Source organism: Mastigoproctus giganteus, chromosome 8 (genome assembly GCF_048544385.1).
Source record: "Mastigoproctus giganteus isolate SK-2022 chromosome 8, ASM4854438v1, whole genome shotgun sequence".
Taxonomy (NCBI): Eukaryota; Metazoa; Arthropoda; class Arachnida; order Uropygi; family Thelyphonidae; genus Mastigoproctus; species Mastigoproctus giganteus.
The window spans coordinates 18,399,190-18,421,981 of record NC_143582.1 but is presented as its reverse complement, the minus strand read 5'-3'; the positions used below and the strand labels follow the sequence as shown (position 1 = coordinate 18,421,981).

The 22,792-nt window shown below is 36.9% G+C and overlaps 1 protein-coding gene across 1 annotated transcript in view; it reads right to left on the bottom strand.

The window, feature by feature from the left end:
• The window catches only part of LOC150081306 (dehydrodolichyl diphosphate synthase complex subunit DHDDS-like), a 70,597-nt gene that overhangs the window by 6,836 nt on the left and 40,969 nt on the right, over positions 1–22,792 (bottom strand). Inside the window, exons 4-6 of the mRNA XM_090380154.1 lie at positions 18,350–18,463; positions 8,585–8,686; positions 123–345 (exon numbers count right to left, since the gene is read on the bottom strand). Coding sequence (XP_090236280.1) covers positions 123–345; positions 8,585–8,686; positions 18,350–18,463 — 439 coding nt within the window. The remainder of the gene's footprint in view (positions 1–122; positions 346–8,584; positions 8,687–18,349; positions 18,464–22,792) is intronic.

Sequence of the window (22,792 nt, the reverse complement as noted above, 5' to 3'; positions counted from 1 at the left end):
ATTTTAGCTAAAACAGTTATTAATGTAGAAATATCTATATTAAATTATGACTTACAACATAGTAACTATTTTCATAAAGATTTAAACAACATTCAAGCAGTACATATAAAAAGAGCCCTTACCTGTAGCATAGGTAACTTCTGCTGATAATAAAGAACAACATAAATCAACTTCCAAAGTGAAAACTGTGGCCAAAAGTCTTTTAAAAACAACAGTATAGAATTGCTGCTTTGCCAAAGAAGAAAATCACTTAGCCTTACTTCACCAGAAGTTCTAATCATCAAATCTACCTTTGGAGAATGTGCAGTATACAAACACTGAGCCATCAGATCTTCTGAAATGTCACTGTCATGAGACAAAAAAAAAGAAAAAAAGTCATCATATGTAATAAAAGAAAAGCATATGAAAGTGCACCTGAATGGAGAATTTTTAAATTTCTCTTCATTTCTAAGTGTAATTTGCCAATCATAGGATTACCCAGTGTCATTTTAAGTTTTCTAGCCCACACACATATATTTGGCTCACAATCAAATGCATATATACATATATGATGCTCAACAAGACACATGAACCAGTGACCAAAGTAAATGGCTGTCCAGCTCAGCCTTAATTTATTTAGGCTATTAGCATCCACAACAAAAGATGGAAGCTTGTTCCCCAATCAAGTACCTGTTGACCAAAGGCAAATTTCCACACATCTATTCTACAACTATCTTTCCTCAATTTGAAACTGTGCCCCTCAGGTTCTTACTCTCAGCAAGCGAAAGAATCCCACAGCATTGAACCTGTTCAATCCATTCAAGCCTTTATACATCTCAATCCGATCACCTCACAGGTGCATATTCTCCAGATGCTGCAACTTGCAGAATTTAAGCCTCTCTTGGCAAGAACACCCCTTTGTTCCCCTCACCAATCTTGTTGCCCTTCTTTGTACTCGTTCTAGCAACTCTACATCCTTCCTAAAATAAGGCCTCCAGACTTGTACACAATACTCTAGGTGTGGCTTGACCATTGTTTTGTATATTGGGATAATCACCTCCCTGGTGCTGCGAGCAAAATTCCTATATATCATTGACAAGACTCCATGACCTGCCCTGGCAGCCCATCTGCATTGCTCAATGAACTTCATAAATGACTGCACAATCACTCCCAGGTCTTTTTCACTTTCCACTTCCCTGAGTGTAGTACCACACAGTTGGTACGTTTCTCTTCAGTTATTGCTACCACATATGCAGTATTTTGCATTTGTCGATGTTAAACTTCAGTTGCCAGTTCTCAGAACATTTTCCCAACTTATATAGATCCAGTTGGAGTAGCATACTGTCTCTACTGTCGTTAACAACCCTGCCAACCTTTGTATCATCTTCAAACTTGGACATTAAACCTGATATACTTTCATTGATAAATATACAAAACAACAATGGGCCCAACACTGAACCCTAGAGAACTCCACTAATAACATTTGTCCACGAAGATCATTGTCCATTGATTACCACTCTATGTCCTCTCCCACTCAACCATCCTTTTATCCATTGTAGCAACTTACCCTTAATGCCATACCTTTCCAATTTGTACAGCAGTCTTCCTTGTGCAGCAGTATCAAAAGCTTTCCTGAGATCCAAGTATTGATATCAAAATTATTTTTGGCATTCAGTTCTTTTGTGACAACATCATAGTATCCAATCAAATGGGTCAGACAAGACCTCCCTTTAACAAACTCATGCTGTGCCTTAACTATTACTGCAGTCTTGTTTAGATGATCTTGCAATGCTTGTTTAATCAGTGATTGCATTATTTTCCCCAGAACAAGTTAAACTAACAGGTCTGTAGTTATTTTTGTGTGTCACCTTTTTAACACCCTTTTGTGAATTGGTGATAACATTTGCACACCTCAAGTCCGTCGGGACCTCCCCTGATTCCAAAGAAGCTCTCATAATTATGGCTAAGGGTTTGCTTACTTCCTTTGCTGCCTCCTTTAATATAACTGGTTAGATCCCGTTCACCCCATTTGTATTCCTTATATTTAACTTCAACAATTTCTCCTCCACTTTGCTCTCAGTTATTACAAAATCACTTAGCTCCCTGTTAGCATTTGATAAACTTCTGGCGCTCCCCTCATTGAATAACTCCTCATGTGTGAATGTAGATGCAAAATACTCATTCGGTTTATCAGCTACCTGAACATGATCATCAATAGTCAACCCATCTATATTAAGTGGTTCAATCTGATTCATCGCTTTCCTTCTAGAGTTTACATAAGTAAAGAACTCTTTGCTTTTTATCTTTGCATCCTTTGCCAAAGATTTCTTGTAACCTGCCTTCACTGCCTAACCTTCTTTGTTACTTGATTACAGACTAGTTTATACCTGCCATAGGCTTCTGTGTCACCTGATACTTTATAAGCATTCCTTACATTTTTCTTCTCTGCCCCAAACCTCATTAATTCATCTGACATCCATTTAGTCCTAAACCCTGAACAGTATTTCTTAGTTGGAATGAAAAGCCCAGTAGCCTCCAAAATTGAGCCCCTGAAAGTTTCCCATTTAGAATTCATCATTGATAACATCATCAGTTGATCCCACTGTACTGAATTTAAAAACTGTCTGAGACCCCTGTAGTTACCTTTACGAAAGCAAGAGCCCTTCCCTTTAGCCTTGATGGTAGTTACATCTTTAAGTAATTCCCACATCAGTACATTGTGATCACTGTCACCCAGTGCTTCCTTTATCTGCAAATTCGTAATGCATGAATAATCACTGATGATAATCTGATCAAGAGTATTACTCCCCTGGTTGCCTCTTGAACATGTTCCTGTAGAAAACAGTCATCCAATAAATCCATAAAAGTCTTACTAGTGTGCTGCGAGTGACCAACCCAGAAGTTCTAGTCAATATCTGGAAATTTAAATCACCCATTATAAGACATTCTGATTTACTGGCCTACTCTATTTCTCTGAACAATTGCTCAATATATTCATCAGATTCATTAGGCCTATAACACATAACCCACAAACCAATTTTGATATCATATACTTGGATTTCAGGAAAGCTTTTGGTACTGTTGTGCATGGAAGACTACTGTACAAATTAGAGCAGAATGGTATTAAGGGTAAGTTGCTACAATGGATAAAAGGATGGTTGAGTGGGAGAAGACAGAGGGTGGTAATCAGTGGGTGACACTCTTCATGCACTAATGTTATTAGTGGAGTCCCACAGGGTTCGGTGTTTGGTCCACTGTTGTTTTGTATATTTATCAATGATATTGATGAAAGTATATCAGGCTTAAAGTCGAGGTTTGCAAATGATACAAAGGTTGGCAGGGTTGTTAATGACAGTAATGGCAGAGTGCTACTGCAACAGGATCTAGAAAGTTTGAGCAGATGGGCTGGGAAGTGGCAACTGAAGTTTAACCTTCACAAAAGCAAAGTACACCATATGGGTAGAAGTAACCCCAGAGAAAAGTACCAACTGCATGGTACTACACTTAAGGGGGTAGAAAATGAAAAAGACCTGGGAGTAATTGTGCAGTCAGATATGAAGTTTTCTGAGCAATGCAGACAGGCTGCCAGGCAGGTCATGGGGTTTTGTCAATGATATATAGGAATTTTTCTAGCAGGGAAAAGGAGGTGATTGTGCTTCTCTGTATAAGGCAGTGGTCAGATCACACCTTGAGTACTGTGTACAGGTCTGGAGGCCTCATTTTAGGAAGGATGTAGATTTGCTTGAGCGTGTACAGAGAAGGGCCAGAAGATTGGTAAGGGTATTGAAGCGATCCTCTTACCAAGAGGTGCTTAAATTCTTCAAATTGCAATGGCTGGAGACTAGGCACCTGTGTGGTGATCTGATTGAGGTGTATAAGGCCTTGAATGGGTTGAGCACGCTGAATTCTGATGGGATTCTTCCACTTGTTCAGATTACGAACCTAAGGGGGCATAAATTCAAATTAAGAAAAATACAGATGTATAATACATGTGCAAAAATTTGCCTTTAGCCAGTGGGTGGTTAATTGCTGGAACAAACGTCCATCGTCATTGTGGAAGTTGATAGGTTAAATAAATTTAAGGAGTAACTGGACAGGCATTTGGAGGGAATGGTTGTGTGAATTTTTTTTTTTTTTCTTGGCTGATGCTGCATAAGCTCATACACTTGCTTTCTTGCATGATATGCCACTACTACTATTACTCCTCTCATTTTTCCTTTACCAGTGCTTATTTCACACCAAACAGACTGAACTGCATTGTCCACCAACATCAATTGGATGCACTTCCTTAGATTTTATGTGTTTCTTAACAAACAGCATAACTCCTCCTCCCTTCCTGTCCTGTCTATCCTTTCTGTACACATAACCCACAAAATTAATTTGTACTACCCAAATTCCAATTCTGCACTGCTTATTTTTGTGTGACACCACTTCTCCGATATCCCAACAATATCTGTACTTCACTGTACTAGTACTTCACTACGGAGGCGCCAGGTTGGCATGAGCAGCAGTGTGTAGCCCACACTTCTTGATTAGACTGGGGGTTTGGGCCGTGATCCACCAAATATGGAGGATGCGAAAAGGTCAGGGAATGACCACCGCATATCCCTGGAGCAATATGGCCTTAGTTGCTAATGCTCCTAAAAACCAAATAACAACAACATCTGGTGAGTGTGGGCTTGGCAAACCCAGGGTCATGAGCTGGACATCATCATTCTTCTCTTTCTTGGTGATTCCTTTCTACTTCTCTCTCTCTCTCTCTCTCTCTCTCTCTCTCTCTCTCTCTCTCTCTCTCTCAGGGTAACTCAGGATTTTTTTGTTTTGGCTGGTGGTGCAGTATGAGCCTCAGGCTTCCTTGCACTATATGGCTAATAATAATAATATTCTTTGTCCAGGTGGTCCTGCATTACTTCTTTTTTAACCAGTGACTCCATTATTTTTCCTGGAAAAGATGTTAAGCTGACAGGTCTGTAATTATTCATGTCACCTTTTGATCTCCCTTTTTGAATTAGGATACATTCACATATCTCCAGTCTGCAGGGATCTCCCCTGAATCCAAGTATGCTCTCATAATTATTGCTAAGATTTTGCTTCCTTCTTTGCTGCCTTTCTTAATATAACTGTATAGATACCATCCACCCCAGGTGCCTTTTTTATGTTGAGCATCAACAGTTTCACTTCCACTTTCCTTTCAGTTATCACAAAGTCATTTAGCTCCCTGTTCGATTTTGATAAACTTCTGACTTCCCCTTCCGTAAAGAATTCCTCATGTATGAATGTAGTTGCAAATTATCTATTTAATTTGTCAGCAACCTGAGCAGGGTCATTCACAGTTAACTCATTGACACCAAGTGGCCCAATGTAATTCAACCCCTTTCTTCTACTGTTAATATAAGCAAGAAGTTTTTATTGCTTGTCTTGGCATTCTTCATCAAAGGCTTCTCATAATTTGCGTAGCTTTCCTAACCTCCTTTGTGACTTGATTGCAGACTAATTTATATCTACCATAGGCTTCTGTATCACTTGAAATGGTAATGGATGCTTTTAGCATGATAACACACACACACACAAAATCTGCCACTGAACTGGATATATTGTTGTTGTTTAGGTTTTTTTTGCACAAAAGATTCTTTAGCTACACTGCGCCTTTCACATTTGAGCTATATGCTGCTACTAGTTCAAATTTTTAAATGGCATTCTATATTTGGTGATAGAATTTTATCAGTTTAAAGTATGCCGACAGTTTATCAAGACTTGCTTCATCCACACGAATATCCATTAGAGACATGTTGCACACTGGGTATTTTGAAAGAGTTTGATTTCTTTGTGTTTGATAAAGTCAGCAGTCCAACAGTAGATGCTATACAGTGGGGTGAAGTTCAAATATTGAACATCTTTGTGGCTCTTCCTTTTTAAGTAAATATGCATGTATGCCCAATACACAGTCTTGTAAGCATAACTTCTTTGTGTCTGTCTTTCCGGAAGCTTGATATCCAAGGTTGTGGGTACTTGTTTTATTTGCAATAATTTAATACCCATTTTCGGAAATATGCTCATCTTTTGTTACCGGATTTTCGAATGACAAAATTATAATTGTGATATGGAACTTGATGTTGTTGATACTGACGTTGATGCTAGATTTTTTTTCTGCTTGTTCATTGTTTAAAATCCTTGCATGTCCAGGTATCCAACATAGCTACACTGTTAGTTTCTTTCACCTGAGGCATGCTAACCAGGCATGAATTTTACTTATCTGTGGATGGTTAATAGTATGTAAGTGCTGGATTGCATAAATTGCACTTAGGGAGTCCAAAAAGATAATGCTTTTTGTGACGGAGTGCTGTACAATATATACTGATACTATTCGAATTAGCATTAGTAGAGGCATACGATGAAAGAAAGCAAGCTTATGCAGCATCAGCCAAAAAAAAAAAAAAAAAAAACCCCGCTCCCATTTCACCCCTCCGTTTGTTCAAAATACCTGTCCAGCTGAGCCTTAAATTTATTTAGGCTATCAACTTCTACAACAAGGGATGGAAGTCTGGAAGTCTGTTCCACCAACCAACTACCCGCTGGCTAAAGGCAAACTTCCGCACATCTATTCTACATTTGTCTTTCCTCAATTTGAATTTATGCCCTCTCAGGTGATTATTCTGAGCTAGAAGAAGAATTCCATCAGCATTCAGCATGCTCAAACCATTCAAGTCTTTATACTTCTCAATCAGATCACCTCGCAGGTGCCTAGTCTCCAGACATTGTAATTTGCAAAACTTAAGCCTTTCTTTGTAAGAGCAACCCTTTGTTCCATTCACTAATCTTGTTTCCCTTCTCTGTACTCGTTCCAACAGCTCTACATCCTCCTTAAAATTAGGCCTCCAGACCTGTATACAGTAGTCAAGGTGTGGCCTGACCATTGCCTTATACAAGGGAATAATCACTTCCTTATCCCTGCTAGAAAAATTCCTGTATATCATTGACAAGACACCATGAGCTACTCTTGCAGCCCGTCTGCACTGCTCAGAAAACTTCATGTCTGCCTGCACAATTACCCCCTGGTCCATTTCATTCTCTATCACTGTCAGTGTAGTAGTACAGAGTTGATACGTTGCTCTCAGGTTACTGTTTCCCATATGTAATACTTTACGTTTGTCAATGTTAAACTTCATTTGCCACCTCTCAGCCCATCTGCTCAACCTTTCCAGATCCTGTTGCAGCAGCATACTGTCAGTAGTGTCCTTAACAACCCTGCCAACCTTTGTATCATCTGCAAACTTGGACATTAAGCTTGATATACCATCATCAGTAACATTTATAAATACAGAAAACAACAATGGACCCAACACTGAACCCTGAGGGACTCCACTAATAATATTAGTCCACAATGAGCAGTGTTCATTTATTACCACTCTCTGTTTTCTCTCTCTCAACCATCCCTTTATCCATAGCAGCAATTTGCCACCAATGCCACACTGCTCCAAATTGTGCAGCATTGATGATTTGTTGTAAACTCCACTGACATGGTGGTCATGCCAGAGTATAAACAAGAACATTAACTAATGACTGTTCTCTTTTGAATGGCTGCTAAAAGTTTTTTTATTGTGGAAATGATCAAGAATATTGAGGCACACTTTGGCTTTTTAGGGGATATTTTTATCTTTAGTTTTATTTATAGTCAGTTTCAGTTCATTACTTTTTTGTAATATTCATATTGTGCACTGAAGTGGCATCATTCAAACAGTAAATGTAGTTTTCAAATATGAGTGTTGTAAAGGAATAAGTTTATACCATTTTTTAGATATATCCCACAAAAAAAAAAGAAGTTTTGTTTATAAACCAGCATGAACCAGTAGTGTAGCTACCCTTTTTCTGGCCCGGAGGCAAAGAACTCGGGCCCCTACTTAATTAATTAAAATTGCAAAAAGAGGAGACAGCCAAAGACGGCGCCCTCCTAAAGGACCCAGGCCCGGAGGCAATTGCCTTGCTTGCTTACATGGTAGCTATGCCACTGGCATGAACATATTAGATCAGAGGAGTATACAACTAGACATTTAAGAAGAATATTATTATGTGGATTCAAATTATCATCAACTCAAATGCACATACTGTTGTACTTTTGCACTGCCCCTTGGCTATTCACGCCATCAACCAGCAAACTGCATATAGTTTGCAGACATGATATGCTGATATCAATGTAGTAAAAATTCAAAAAACTCAAACTAACTTTTCTAACTTTTTTATTTCTATTTGTTGTATTTATTTACTTTTTTTTGCTTCCTACTTACTATTGCTGTTTTATACGTATAGCTGACATTACCCTGCATAAAGAGTCAGCATTACTAACATATTTTGTAATTAACTGAGCTTTGAGACTACTGACAAATGGATTCAAATAAATAAGTATATCATAACACAAACTGTTTTAAAATTATTATTCTAAAGATAATTTAATAACATTATTTCATTGTTAAATTAGCCAGTTTAACTCAGTATTACATAATTTTTAAAGGCAGCAAAATATATTTCAACCACGAAATAAAATATTCATTTTTGTATAAATTAAAAGGATGAGGAAAGTATGTGAAATATTCAGATATACTGTATATACCTTGGATGTAGAAGGCCACACTGAACACCTTCTGCCATATTCTTTACTGCACTGCACATTTCTACTCTAGATGTGTAGGCAATGCATATATTAACATAAATCCTAAAAGAAACACAAATAAACATAAAAAAACAAAAAATTGAGTAATAAACTTAGCCCCTTTCCATTGAAATTTTTAAAGGATTTGGGGCTAATTCAGTTTCATTAATAATAATTAATTAATCTGAATTATTTTCAGAAACCTAGGTTAATGCAGCATATTTGGCCATCTCTAAATGCAAAATTCATCTCTAAACAGAGTAATACCCTGAGTTAGGGCCTTATTTCGATATAAGGCCCTAAAGCAAAGCATGTGTGAAGAAGCCCCAAGATATATAAATATAAACCCTCGATTTTACAGAATAATAGTGGGAAGAGATGCCCATTACTGACAAATTTCTGTTAAATCAAGTGTGTTTTTTTTTTTTTTTGAGACCATTTATACTCAACATAATGAAAATTTGAAACAGTCACTCTTTATGTATTACAAATGTTTTTAAAGTCTATACAGTGGGACCAACTGATGATGTTACCAACAGCAAATTCTAAATCGGAAGCATTTAAAGATATATTTAAGAAATATCGTTCAAGGTTTAGGCCTAAATAGATGTCAGATGAACTAATGAGAATCATGGCAGAGAAGAAAAATGCATCGGATGCATATAAATTAACAGATGACACAGAAGCCTATGGAAGATATAAGCTAGCCTGTAACCAAGTCACAAAGGAGGTTAGGCAGAAATCTTTGGCAAAGGATGCAAAGAAAAACAGCAAAGAGTTCTTTACTTATGTAAACTGGGAAATTGTGGGAGCGAAGTTAAAAAATATGTAATTAATGATATTGAAATTTCGCAAGATTATTTAATGAAAAAACTTTCGAGCCTACAGACCAGTAAGGCTCCTGGAGTTGATGGAATATACCCTATAATCTTAAGGGAGGCGGCAAGCGAGTGCATTGAACCATTGAGGCTAATTATGCGAGCTTCACTAGACTCTGGGGAGATTCCCTTGGATTGGAAAAGTGCAAGTGTATCTCCCATACATAAGGGTGGCTCTAAGAGTGAAGTGGGAAATTATCGACCTGTCAGTCTGACTTCAGTAGTAGGAAAATCATGGAGGCAATGATCTAGGGTGGAATTCAGGATCATTTGGATCGAATTGAAATTCTCAAGGATACTCAGCATGGTTTTGTAAAGGGAAAATCATGTTTAACAAATCTGGTTCGCTATTTCGAAAGGGTCACTCACAAGCTGGATTTAGGGAATAATTTCGACATTGTTTATTTAGATTTCAGGAAAGCTTTTGACTCAGTCCCACATGAGCGGTTGCTTTATAAGCTGGAACAGGTTGGAATCACTGGGAAAATCCTTAGATGGATAGAAGGATGGCTTCATGGCAGGAGGCAGAGGGTTGTGATAAATGGCTATTCCTCAGATTGGGTTGATGTAAGAAGTGGGGTTCCCCAAGGATCAGTATTAGGACCACTGTTGTTTTTAATCTTCATAAACGACATTGATGAAGGGATAGAGGGCGTGATGTCTAAATTTGCAGATGATGTTAAAATTGGTAGAGTAGTTAATGATCACTGTCAAGCTGAGCTTCTTCAGAGAGACCTAGATAGACTTCAGGAATGGTCAGAAAAATGGCAGCTATGCTTTAATCCAACAAAGTGTAAGGTATTACACCTGGGAAACAGTAATCCCAAAATAACTTATTCACTTGGTGGAGTCCAACTAAACCCAGTACTGGAGGAAAGGGACTTGGGTGTTACGATATGGTCAGACATAAAAAATTCTCTGAGCATTGTAAACAGGTTGCAAGGAAGGCCCATAGTGTCCTATCGATGATCTATCGAACTTTTGCAAGTAGAGATAGGGACGTGATAATCCCATTATATAAGGCTTATGTTAGACCTCACTTGGAATACTGTGTTCAAGTATGGAGACCGCACCTAAAGAAAGACATCGAGCTTCTTGAAAGGGTGCAAAGACGGGTAACTCGCCTGGTGAGATCGGCAAAAGGGCGTCCTTATGAAGAAAGACTTCGAATATGTGGGTTGCAGAGTTTGGAAACTAGACACCTTAGAGGAGATTTGATTGAGGTGTTTAAGGCTCTGAGAGGCATCAGTAAAATGAATGAGGACGAAATTTTCAAGATTATAAATGATGCTAGAACTAGGAGACATAAATTCAAGTTACGGGGGGGAAATGTTTAGATTGGACTGCAGGAAGTTTTATTTTAGTCAGCGAGTTATAAACTACTGGAATAAGTTGCCTTCATGGGTGGTAGAGGCCGACAGTTTGGGGAGATTCAAAGGTCATCTGGATAGTACTTTCAGGTAAGGGAAGCGCATAGGATGATAGGTTTAATTTCCTTCTTTTTTTTTATTAATTATTATTATTTATTTATTTTTATTTTTTTTTTATCATTGTTTTGTTCGGATTTTTTTTTTTTTTTTTTTTTGGCTGGTGCAGCATAAGCCATAGTCTTTCATGCACCATGCGGCCATTACTAATACTAATACTAAACTCTAGGAGGAAGGGGATGAATCAGATTGGTCCATGTGATATCGATGGTTTCACTGTTGATGATTCTGCTAAGGTAGCTAACAAATTAAATGAATTTTGCATCTACATTCATACATGAGGAGTTATTCAGAAAGGGGAATACCAGAGGTGTATTGAACTATGGTAGTGAGTTAAATGATTTTTTAATAACTAAGAGCAAAGTGGAGGAGAAATTAAATAAATAAATTTTCTGTTTATATTCTGGGACGACCAAACGGTCAGAGGAGTTCACAAGATAGACAGAATACAAGAAACAGCACCGTATTCAGCAGTCACGGGAAATTGTTGAAGATAAACATGAAAAAGGCACCTGGAATGGACGGGATCTATCTAGTTATATTAAAGGAGGCGGCAGAGTAAGTAAGCAAACCCTTAGTCATAATTATGAGAACTTCTTTGGACTCAGGGGAGGTACCCATGGACTGGAGATGTGCAAATGTGATCCGAATTCACAAAGGAGGATCAAAGGGTAACACAAGTAATTACAGACCTGTTAGCTTAACTTCTGTTCTGGAGAAATTAATGGAGGCACTGGTTAAAGAAGCACTGCAGGATCATCTAGACAACACTTTGTTTTAGTTTGGACACAGCATCGGTTTGTTAATGATATTGATGAAGGTCTCAGGCTTAATGTCTAAGCTTGCAGACGATACAAAGGTTGGCTAGACTGTTAATAACACTAATGTCAGTACACTACTGCAAGAGGATCTAGAAATGTTGAGCAGATGGGGTGAGAGGTGGCAACTGAAGTTTAACATTGACATATGTAAAGTACTGCATATGGGTAGCAGTAACCCCAGAGTAACGTATCAACTGTGTGGTACTACACTCAAGGTGGTAGAGAATAAAAAGAACCTGGGTGTAATTGTGCAGTCAGATATGAAAATTATCCCCTTGTATAAGGCTGTAACCAAGACCACACCTTGATACAGTTCTGGAGGCTGTATTTTAAGATGGATGTAGAGCTGCTGGAATGAGTAAAGAGAAGGGCAACAAGATTAGTGAATGGAACAGAGGGTTGCTCTTACGAAGAAAGGCTTAAGTTTTGCAAATTACAGTGTCTGGAGACTAGGCACCTGCAGGGTGATCTGATTGAGGTGTATAAAGTCTTGAATGGTTTGAGTATGCTCAATGCTGGTGGGATTCTTCCTCTTGCTTAGAATAATCACCTGAGAGGGCATAAATTCAAATTGAGGAAAGACAGTTATAGGATAGATGTGTGAAAATTTGCCTTTAGCCAGTGGGTGGTTGATTTCTGGAACAAACTTCCATCTGTCGTTGTAGAAGTGGACAGCTTAAATAAATTCAAGACAGAACTAGACAAACATTTGGAGTGAATGGATGGGTTAAATGGGAAGGGTTTCTAATATGCTGATGCTGTATTAGCTTGCTTTCTTGCATCGTATGCCTGTACTAATGCCAATCCCAGGGGTTCACATCTGGTGAGTATAGGCTTGGCACACCCAGGGTCCTAAGATGGATATCATCATTCTTCTCTTTCTTGGCGATTCCCCTCTACTTTTGACACTCTTTCTCAGGGTAACTCGGGAATGTTTTTGTTTTTTTGGTTAGTGCAGCATAAACCTCTGGTTTCCTTGCACCATGTAGCTAATAATAATAATAATAATGCAAAAATAAAGTTATAAAGTTAAACAATAAAAAACAAACTTTCATTTACCATGACTTCATTGGTTGATACAGTGTATAGTAGAAAACAAATTATTCTAACTGCATAGTGATGCCTAGAAAAAATTTTATTCATAGTCAGAACTCAGAAGGTGAAGTTGAGATAGTAGTGAATCTTCAGTGTCAGTCTCTTTGAAAACGCCTTAGGCCTACACTTGCCTTGTATGATATCTGATACAATTTATTTCTTCCTGCTATATTCCTCATAGATGTGGTAAACAGACAACCAGTAGTCTAACTTCTCTAACAGTGTTAATTTCTGCAAACATGCACATGCTTTCTATTTTCACCAGTTTTCTTAGGAAATGCAATGGCACACATGAGGATATAATGAAGAAGCAGGACACAAACATGATAATGAGTATATCCATCGTGTTAGCTTAACTTCTGTTCTGGAGAAATTAATGGAGGCACTGGTTAAAGAAGCACTGATGCTGTATTGGAAGCTTGTGAATGGCTGCCCTAACTAATGAGTTCCCAACTCATGAGCACACAGAATACAGTCAAGTGCCAAATTTTTTAATCTGTTTAATTAGAGGTATGTTAAATCAAGCTCTGTAAAGTCGATAATAATAAACCATAATAATTACAGTATATAAGAGCAAGAACTCTTTCAGATAGTAAGGCTCCAAGCCATAACTTATTTGGATTATATATAAATCGAATGCTGCTCTGAATTGAAACATAACAGTTAAAATCGGCTTTTTTGTTGGTTTATTATTCATTTTAACTGAAATTGTCAGCAGTTACTGCATCCACAAGTTTTTCAAGATGAAGGTCAAATGATTCTCATTCAAATTACCTAGTTCAAGAATTGACTTAAAATATTCAAGAAGAAATTCTTCATAAATGTTTTAAAACCTCTCATGAAACGACAGAGCAAGTATGCCATTCTTTGATTAAATTTTTGAAATTTACTTTAGTCCACTTTCACTAAATTGTCTCACTCATTTTAACATATGATCACAATGAAATTCATGGGAAAGCATTAGCATTAGTAGAGGCATTTGATGCAAGAAAGCAAGCTTATGCAGCATCATCCAAAAAAAAAAAAAAAAAAAAACCCACTTCCACTTCACCCCTCTGTTCGTTCACAATACCTGTCCAGCTGAGCCTTAAACTTATTTAGGCTATCAACCTCCACCACAAGGGATGGAAGTCTGTTCCACCAACCAACCACCCGCTGGCTAAAGGCAAATTTCCGCACGTCTATCCTACATCTGTCTTTCCTCAATTTGAATTTATGCCCTCTCAGGTGATTTTTCTGAGCTAGAGGAAGAATCCCATCAGCATTGAGCATGCTAAAACCATTCAAGGCTTTATACACCTCTATCAGATCACCTCGCTGGTGCCTAGTCTCCAGACACTGTAATTTGCAAAACTTAAGCCTTTCTTCGTAAGAGCACCCCTTTGTTCCATTCACTAATCTTGTTGCCCTTCTCTGTACTCGTTCCAGCAGCTCTACATCCTTCTTGAAATGAGGCCTCCAGACCTGTATACAGTACTCTAGGTGTGGCCTGACCATCGCCTTATACAATGGAATAATCACCTCCTTATCCCTGCTGGAAAAATTCCTGTATATCATTGACAATACTCCATGAGCTACTCTTGCAGCCCGTCTGCACTGCTCAGAGAACTTCATATCTGCCTGCACAACCACCCCCAAGTCCCTTTCATTCTCTACCACTGTCAGTGTAGTACCACAGAGTTGATACGTTGCTCTGGGGTTGCTGTTTCCCATGTGTAGTAGTTTACATTTGTCAATGTTAAACTTCATTTGCCACCTCTCAGCCCATCTGCTCAAACTTTCCAGATCCTCTTGCAGCAGCATAGTGTCAGTAGTGTCCTTGACAACCCTGCCAACCTTTGTATCGTCTGCAAACTTGGACATTAAGCCTGATATACCATCATCAATATCATTTATAAATACAGAAAACAATAATGGACCCAACACTGAGCCCTGAGGGACTCCACTAATAACATCAGTCCACGATGAGCAGTGTCCATTGATTACCACTCTCTGTCTTCTCCCCCTCAACCACCCCTTTATCCATAGCAGCAATTTGCCTCCAATGTCACACTGCTCCAATTTGTGTAGCAGTCTTCCATGTGCAACAGTATCAAAAGCCTTTCTAAGATCCAAGTATATAATATCAAAGTTATTCCCTGCATCCAGTTCTTTTGTGACTGCATCATAGTATCCAATCAAGTTGGTCAGGCAAGACTTCCCCTTAACAAAACCATGCTGTGTCTGAGCTATAACTGAAGTCTTGTCTAAATGATCCTGCAGTGCTTCTTTAACCAGTGCCTCCATTAATTTTCCTGGAACAGAAGTTAAGCTCACAGGTCTATAATTACTTGTGTCAGCCTTTGATCCTCCTTTGTGAATTGGGGTCACATTTGCACATTTCCAGTCTATGGGTACCTCCCCTGAGTCCAAGGAAGCTCTCATAATTATGGCTAAGGGTTTGCTTACTTCCTTTGCTGCCTCCTTTAATATAACTGGATAGATCCCATCCACCCCGGGTGCCTTTCTTGTGTTTATCTTCAACAATTTCTCCTCCACTTTACTCCCAGTTATTTCAAGATTCTGTAGCTTACTGCTAGAGTTGAATACACCTCTGGCATTCCCCTCGCTGAATAACTCCTCATGTGTGAATGTCGATGCAAAATATTCATTTAGTTTGTTAGCTACCTGAGCAGGATCATCAACACTTGACCCATCAATATCAAGTGGACCAATCTGATTCATCCCCTTCCTTCTAGAGTTTACATAAGTAAAGAACTCTTTGCTGTTTTTCTTTGCATCCCTTGCCAAGGATTTCTCGTAATCTGCCTTCGCCTGCCTAACCTCCTTTGTAACTTGGTTGCATATCAACTTATATCTATCATAGGCTTCTGTGTCATGTGTTAATTTGTATGTATCCCATGCATTTTTCGTCTCTGCCATATGCCTCATTAGTTCATGTGACATCCATTTTGGGCTAAACCTTGAACAATATTTCTTAGTTGGTATGTAAAGCCTAGTAGCTTCCAAGATAAGTTCTTTGAATGCTTCCCATTTTGAATTTGCTGTTGGTAACATCATCAGTTGGTCCCACTGTATAGAATTTAAATACTGTCTCAGTCCATCGTAGTCGCCTTTACGAAAGCAATAACCCTTCCCTTTACCCCTAATGGTAGTTACCTCTTTGAGTAAATCCCACTTCAGCACACTGTGATCACTGCCACCTAGTGGTTCATTTATCTGCAGATTCTTAATGCATGAAGAATCACTGCTGATAATCAAATCAAGAATATTACTCCCTCTAGTTGCCTCCCGAACATGCTGATGTAGAAAACAATCATCCAATAAATCCACAAAAGTCCTGCTAGTGTGTGAGTAACCAGCCCCCAAATTCCAGTCAATATCTGGGAAATTAAAATCTCCCATTATAAGACACTCTGATTTACTGGCCCACTCTATTTCCCTGTACAGTTCCTTATTATACTCATCAGAGTCATTAGGCCTATAGCACACTCCTACTCTCAATTTTGATCTCCCAATGTTTATGTCACACCAAACTGACTCCACACTGCACTGTCCAGCGATGTCGACTGGCTTCACTTCCGTGGTGTTTATGTGTTTCTTAACTAATAGCATAACCCCTCCTCCCTTCCTATCCTGTCTATCCTTTCTGTAGACGTTGTACTCCCCAAATTGCAGTTCTGCATCCCTTATATCTGTGTGACACCACGTCTCTGATATCCCAACAATATCTGCCTTCGATGTTTTGAGCAATACCTCAAATTCATCAATACGCACAAGATATCCTGACATGTTTCAAAATGCATATAAATAAACATGTCTCAGCTTTTTACTAGGGAATAATATTACTGACTCCATTTTCTTTTAAGAGATCTTTTAAATGAATAATATATTATTGCATAATTACACTGCAATTATTACCTTTGTTAATGGCATCTGCTGTTAACAAATGAACCTCTGCCAGTTTCTTGGTCATATGCACCATTCCTCTCAGAGATCAGGATAGCCAGGAAATTTAAAAGGGAAATGATATAATAGAGCAACTGACTCCTGATTAGTCAATCAAAGAAGCTGAGTAACTCCATCATACCCTCTAAATATCAGTTCCTTTGTAATTATATGTATTGATTTACTTGGGGATTAAAATAAATATACTGTACATAATTACAAGGGAACTGATCTCTAGAGGGTGTGGGTTACTCAGATAGCATCTCTGATTAACCAAACTGGAACAGTCGTTCTCCTATGAGGGGTTCAGTGCTTGGCTCATTGTTTTCCGTATTCATTAATGATACTGATGAAGGCATATCGGGCTTAATATCTAGGCTTGCAGAAGATATGAAAGTTGTTAGGGTAGTTAATCACAGCAGTCATGATATGCTGCTACAACAGGGGCTAGACAAATTAAGAGATGGGCTGAGAAGTGGCAATTGAAGTTTAACATTGACAAATGCAAGGTACTGCATATGAGTAGCAGTAATCCCAGAGTAACATTCCAACTGTGTATTACTGTACTCAGGATAGTAGAGAAAGAAAAAGATCTGGGAATAACTGTGCAGTCAGATATGAATTTCTTTGAGCAGTGTAGAGAGGCTTCCAGGTCAGCTCATGAAGTTTTTCCAATGATATACAGGAATTTTTCCAGCAACGATAAAAGGAGTTGATTATTCTGTTTATATAAGATAATGGTTAGGTCACATCTTGAGCACTGCAGGAGGCCTCATTGCATGAAAGATGTAGATCTGTTGGAATGGGTGCAGAGAGTGACAAAGAGATTGGTGAGGAAAACAAAGGAGTGCTCTTGCCAGAAAAAGCTTCAGTTCTGCAAATTGCAACATCTGGAGACTAGGAAATTGTGAGGGCATGTGATTGAAATGTTTATAAAGCTTTGAAGAATTGAATAAGATCAATGCTGATGTAATCTTTGCTCTTTCTCAGATTGCATGCACATTAGAGGACAAGGACATAAATTCAAATTGAGAAAAGTATGGTTGCAGGATAGAAGTATGGAAATTTGCCTTGGGCCAGCAGGTAGTCGATTGTTGAAACAAACTTCCATCTGGTGTTGTAGAGGTGGATAATTTAAATAAATTCAAGGGAAGAACTAGGTAAAATGTTAGAGGGAATGGAGAGATGATACAAGAAGTGTTGGCTTTTTTTTTTCTTCTTATCTTGCATCATTTGCCACTACCAATACTAACAATGTTACAGGTGCTCTGATATAGAGTGCTTGCCTCACTTACCACATCAAGCTAATGATGCTCAGAATGGAGTTTTATCATCACATTTGCTGCCTTCTGTTATGCCGGAATATTATACTAGGTGTCATATGAACACCTATTATTATTATTGTACTTCTCTGGAACAAAATAAGTAAATTCATTGTCACTGTTTAGTGAATAATATTATACAACATCTTATATAATAACAAAATAATGAGCTTACTCATTATTGGACTGGGTGTGTAACATCAGTTCTGCAGCAGCTTTCTGTAACTGAGGTGGAAGGAGAAATAGCTCACCCAGAATTTTAATGTTCATCCCTTTATTGAGTGTTTCCCTAAATGAAGGGAAAAATGTTAGTACAGATTGACGAAAAAAAAAGACATTATGCAAGATATAAGTCTAAAACTGCACTTTTGCTACTCTTAGACTAACTAATGCCTATGAGTAACAAAAGCATATTGAGAACATTGGAGGTTCACTGAAAATTTAAGTTTTATTAGACAACATTATGCTTATACATTTATAAATTTATATATGATTAGATCTATAAATATCTCTCTCTCTCTCTCTCTCTCTCTATATATATATATATATACACACACACACACACACACATATATATATATATATATATTATGAAAAAATATATAAGTGAAAGAGTAGAATACATAGAAGCAATAAGAAAACTGTCCAAACAAATGTGGAGACCACAGCAAAATAATATGTGAAAAGTTCAGACACTAATTTCATTGGAATATATCAGTTTTAAAAAATAATAGTAGCAGTAGTTTTATTTATATTTCATGGTTGCTACACCTCTATCCTCCTCCTACAATAATTTTTTAAGTTTTTATTTTTCTCTGGTACTACTATTACTACTATTTTTTAAAATTAAATATATATATTTAATATATATATAATATATATATTTAAATATATATATTAAATATATATATTATATATATATATATATAACCATATATGAAATAAGTGATAAAAATATAGAAAAAATAGAATTAGAAAAGTGTGTCAGATCAGATTAATGCCATCAAAATATTTATTCAACATTACATCAGTCTGTAAAACATATATTACAGTATTTACTGAACTGTATACCAAGGGAATCAAATGATAAATGAAATTTAATAAGAATATGGAATATAGGTATTCAGAGTAAAAGTATACCTATAAAGCTATAAGGCCATTTATTTAGGTAACCTAAGTTGAACTTCATTGTTATACCCTATAATTAAACACATAATTTATAATAAAATACAATAAAATATAATAATAAGAAGAAAATGATGATGAAGCTTGTTGTTTGTTTGTTATTTGATTTTTAGGAGCATTAGAAACTAAGGCCATATTGCTCTGGGAATATGCATTGGTCATTCCCTGACCTTTCCGCATCCTCCGTATTTGGTGGTAACGGGCTCGAAACCTGGTCTAATCAAGAAGCGTGTGCTACGCACTGCTCCTTCCCATCTGGCTACAGAGGTGTCAATGATGAAGCTAATTACTGATAAATTAGCTTCATCATTTTATTATTATATTATTTTTTTGTATTTTATTATAAATTATGTGTTTAATTATAAAGTATAACAATGAAGTATAACAATCAACTTAGGTTACCTAAGTTTCACTTATAAATACTTGGCCTTATGGCTCTATAGGTATACTTTTACTCTGAATACCTATATTCCATATTCTTATTAAATTTCATTTGTCATTTGATTTTCTTGGTATATGGTTCAATAACTACTGTAATATATATATATATACAATGCTTTTTTTGTAAAAAAATAGGTTCCGGTACTCATTCTTTGCTATCAAGAAAAATTGAAAATTAAAAGGATATGAAAAGTACTCTAAAATTTTTTTTTTGTCGATATTGTTACTTTAGTAGTAATGTTTTTGGAATAGGAACAAAAAATTTAGTATATTAACATTTAGTTTATAAAAAATTTAGTTTATTAAGCCTAAATTTATTATTCAAGTATAAAAAAAAATAAGTAAAATGTGAGTAAAATAAATAAATCAGTCAACTACAGATTGCCAGGCACCCAGGATTAAAGGTCCATAGTCACGAATGGTCGTTAGTGTAGTGTCTCAAATAGAGAGCTTTATGGTAACTGAAAAAAGTTTCTAGTACCCCGGCTTGGCCTAAAACTGAGAAACTAACAAAAACATTGTCTATTTGAGTCTTTGCACTTGTGAATGACACGGGATGGGAAAAACGACTCTGACTTCTTCCTGGAGAAGTGATTAAAGTCTTGGGGGAGAAGCAACTGGCAGGTGAGGGTCATGCAAGACTCTGTGCAGGCGCCTCCTCACCACCACTGCCTCAACACTGGCTCTCTGAATACCTCCTTGTCGGGATAACTCCAGCTTTGAAAATTGTAAAAAAAATACGTCTCGTCTCAAAATTTATAAATGAACTTTATAGAATTATTAAGTAACTATTTATCAACCTTTTTGTCACCAAAATTAGAGCTAGTAGAAAGAAACGCGCTATTGAATTGAATAAAAATTGTTTTTTTAATAATTTTAACACAAAAAGTAAATGATAGATTTCAATCGGAATAGTTTGCCCTTTATAAGCATTGAATAATGCATAGCTAATGTGATTTTTAAAGTTTTAGCGATGGAAGTAGAGGGATGAACACAAAAATTACATTTTCATGTCTGGCACCGCCATTTTTATTTTAAAAAATATTTTGAAATTATATTTTAAACCTACTCGAGCTCTTTCCAACGGTGTATAATAAAGTTATAGGTTGTCGAAAACATTTCCCCCCCCCCATTTCTCAAACAAAATTTTGTCAACAACGATCAATATGGCATATGTTGGCCCACATGATGTACAAACCGATGCAAAATTTCAAGTCAATAGGTTTAGTGTTCCAGAGATATAATGCTGTGACAGATGGACAACCGAATGATATTATAAGGGTCCTTCGTTAGACTACAGACCCTAAAAATAATAAGCAAAAATAATTTCATAATAAAGTTTTTGTAGAATATTCCAAATTTTTATTAAGTTCTAATCCGACAACCCTTGCCGACTTTTTTTCTTCCTCTTTGTGTGCCTCTTGCTAAATGACGTTTCCGAAGCAGCCACAAATCAACATATTTTGCTGGATCGAAACAGGTCAGCGGTGGGTCTACAGTTTTAAGAAATAGTTTTGTCATCAACGAAGCACTGGTTGTGCTGGTGATCAGATTCATTTGTGAAAATCATCATTCACATTCACTCGATGAAATTGATATCGTACTCAGAGCATCCATCTAGTGCTTCAATTTTTCCAAAACCATCTTTTCAATTAGGTATTCCCGAAATCCACGATTATATCTCTTTCATTTAATTGTAACCTAATTGACAATTTTCTAACTTCATTTTCACCAAATGACAACAATTCATGTTTAGAAGGTTTAATACCGTCGCTGTCCTCGTTTTCTTTCTCTCGTCATTGGTATTGTCACTAGTTCTTAAATTTGAATTATTTTATTTTATTTTATTTTATTATTATTTTTTTTATTGTCAGTGTCATTCGGATATTCAGGTACTGTGCCATGTAAACAGAGATAGGGAAAATTTATGGAAAAACTTAACACATTTCCGTGAAACAACAGATGATTATTTGTCGGGGTAAAAGAAAACCACTCTCTCCTAATTCTCAAATGGGGTGCTTGCAGTTGATTCACAGCGGGGTAAACTTACAGCCCGCCCAGAAGGTGAACTTAAACAGCATTTTAAATATTGTTAATTTTCAAAAAAATTTTCTCATTAAATGTTTTGTTCAGCAAACGTAATTGTGTATTGTACTTAATAAAATTTTTCGAATATTTTCAATTTTACTTTGACATGCAACAAGATATGGAAAATGTAACACACTAAAGAAATCTAACTTTGAATTTTTTTGAATACGACCCCAGTACGAGAAAAGGTTGGACACCACTTCAGTAGAAGGTGGACCAGAGCCCATTGGGAATACACCTTGATCTGCTCACTCTTGACTAGTGTGATTCCTCTGTATGTGGGACAGGTGGTCGGATAGGTTTTACCAGGTACCACTAAGTTGTAGAATGTTTAGCTCTCTTAATTCACACAGCAGTGCTAATTGCCTAAAGGCCAGAAAATGCGAACAATGCGTACTGAGTTAATTCTCTCCTAATCCGTTCCCTATATGAAAATTTTATTCGCTCAATGGAAAGTATTTTGAATGTAACTTCCAAGGGGAAGTCAAAATAATTCGCTTTAAAAGGACTTCGTTAAACATAGGTTCGACTGAGTAATTTAGAATTATAAAAATGGTTATACAGTTTTATACAGAAAATATCTTAACAATAGACAGTGAAAAATTCAAATTTAGTTAAATAATTTTAAGCTTATTTAAATAGTAGGTAAACATGTGAAAACAAATTTACCAGATATATTACAAATTTCAGAGTGCACTGCATCCAATGTTACACGTCACTGTTAATAAAGTGCCAGAATGCCATACTGTTGTGTACCATCCCAAAAAAAGCACTGTATATATATACACACACACACACACAGGGTGTCTCAAAAATACATGGCATAACTTCAGGAATGAGTTCCTCATATGTAGAAAATAAAAATATTTTATATCAGCATAGTTCCGGAAATGCTTAGTTCCCG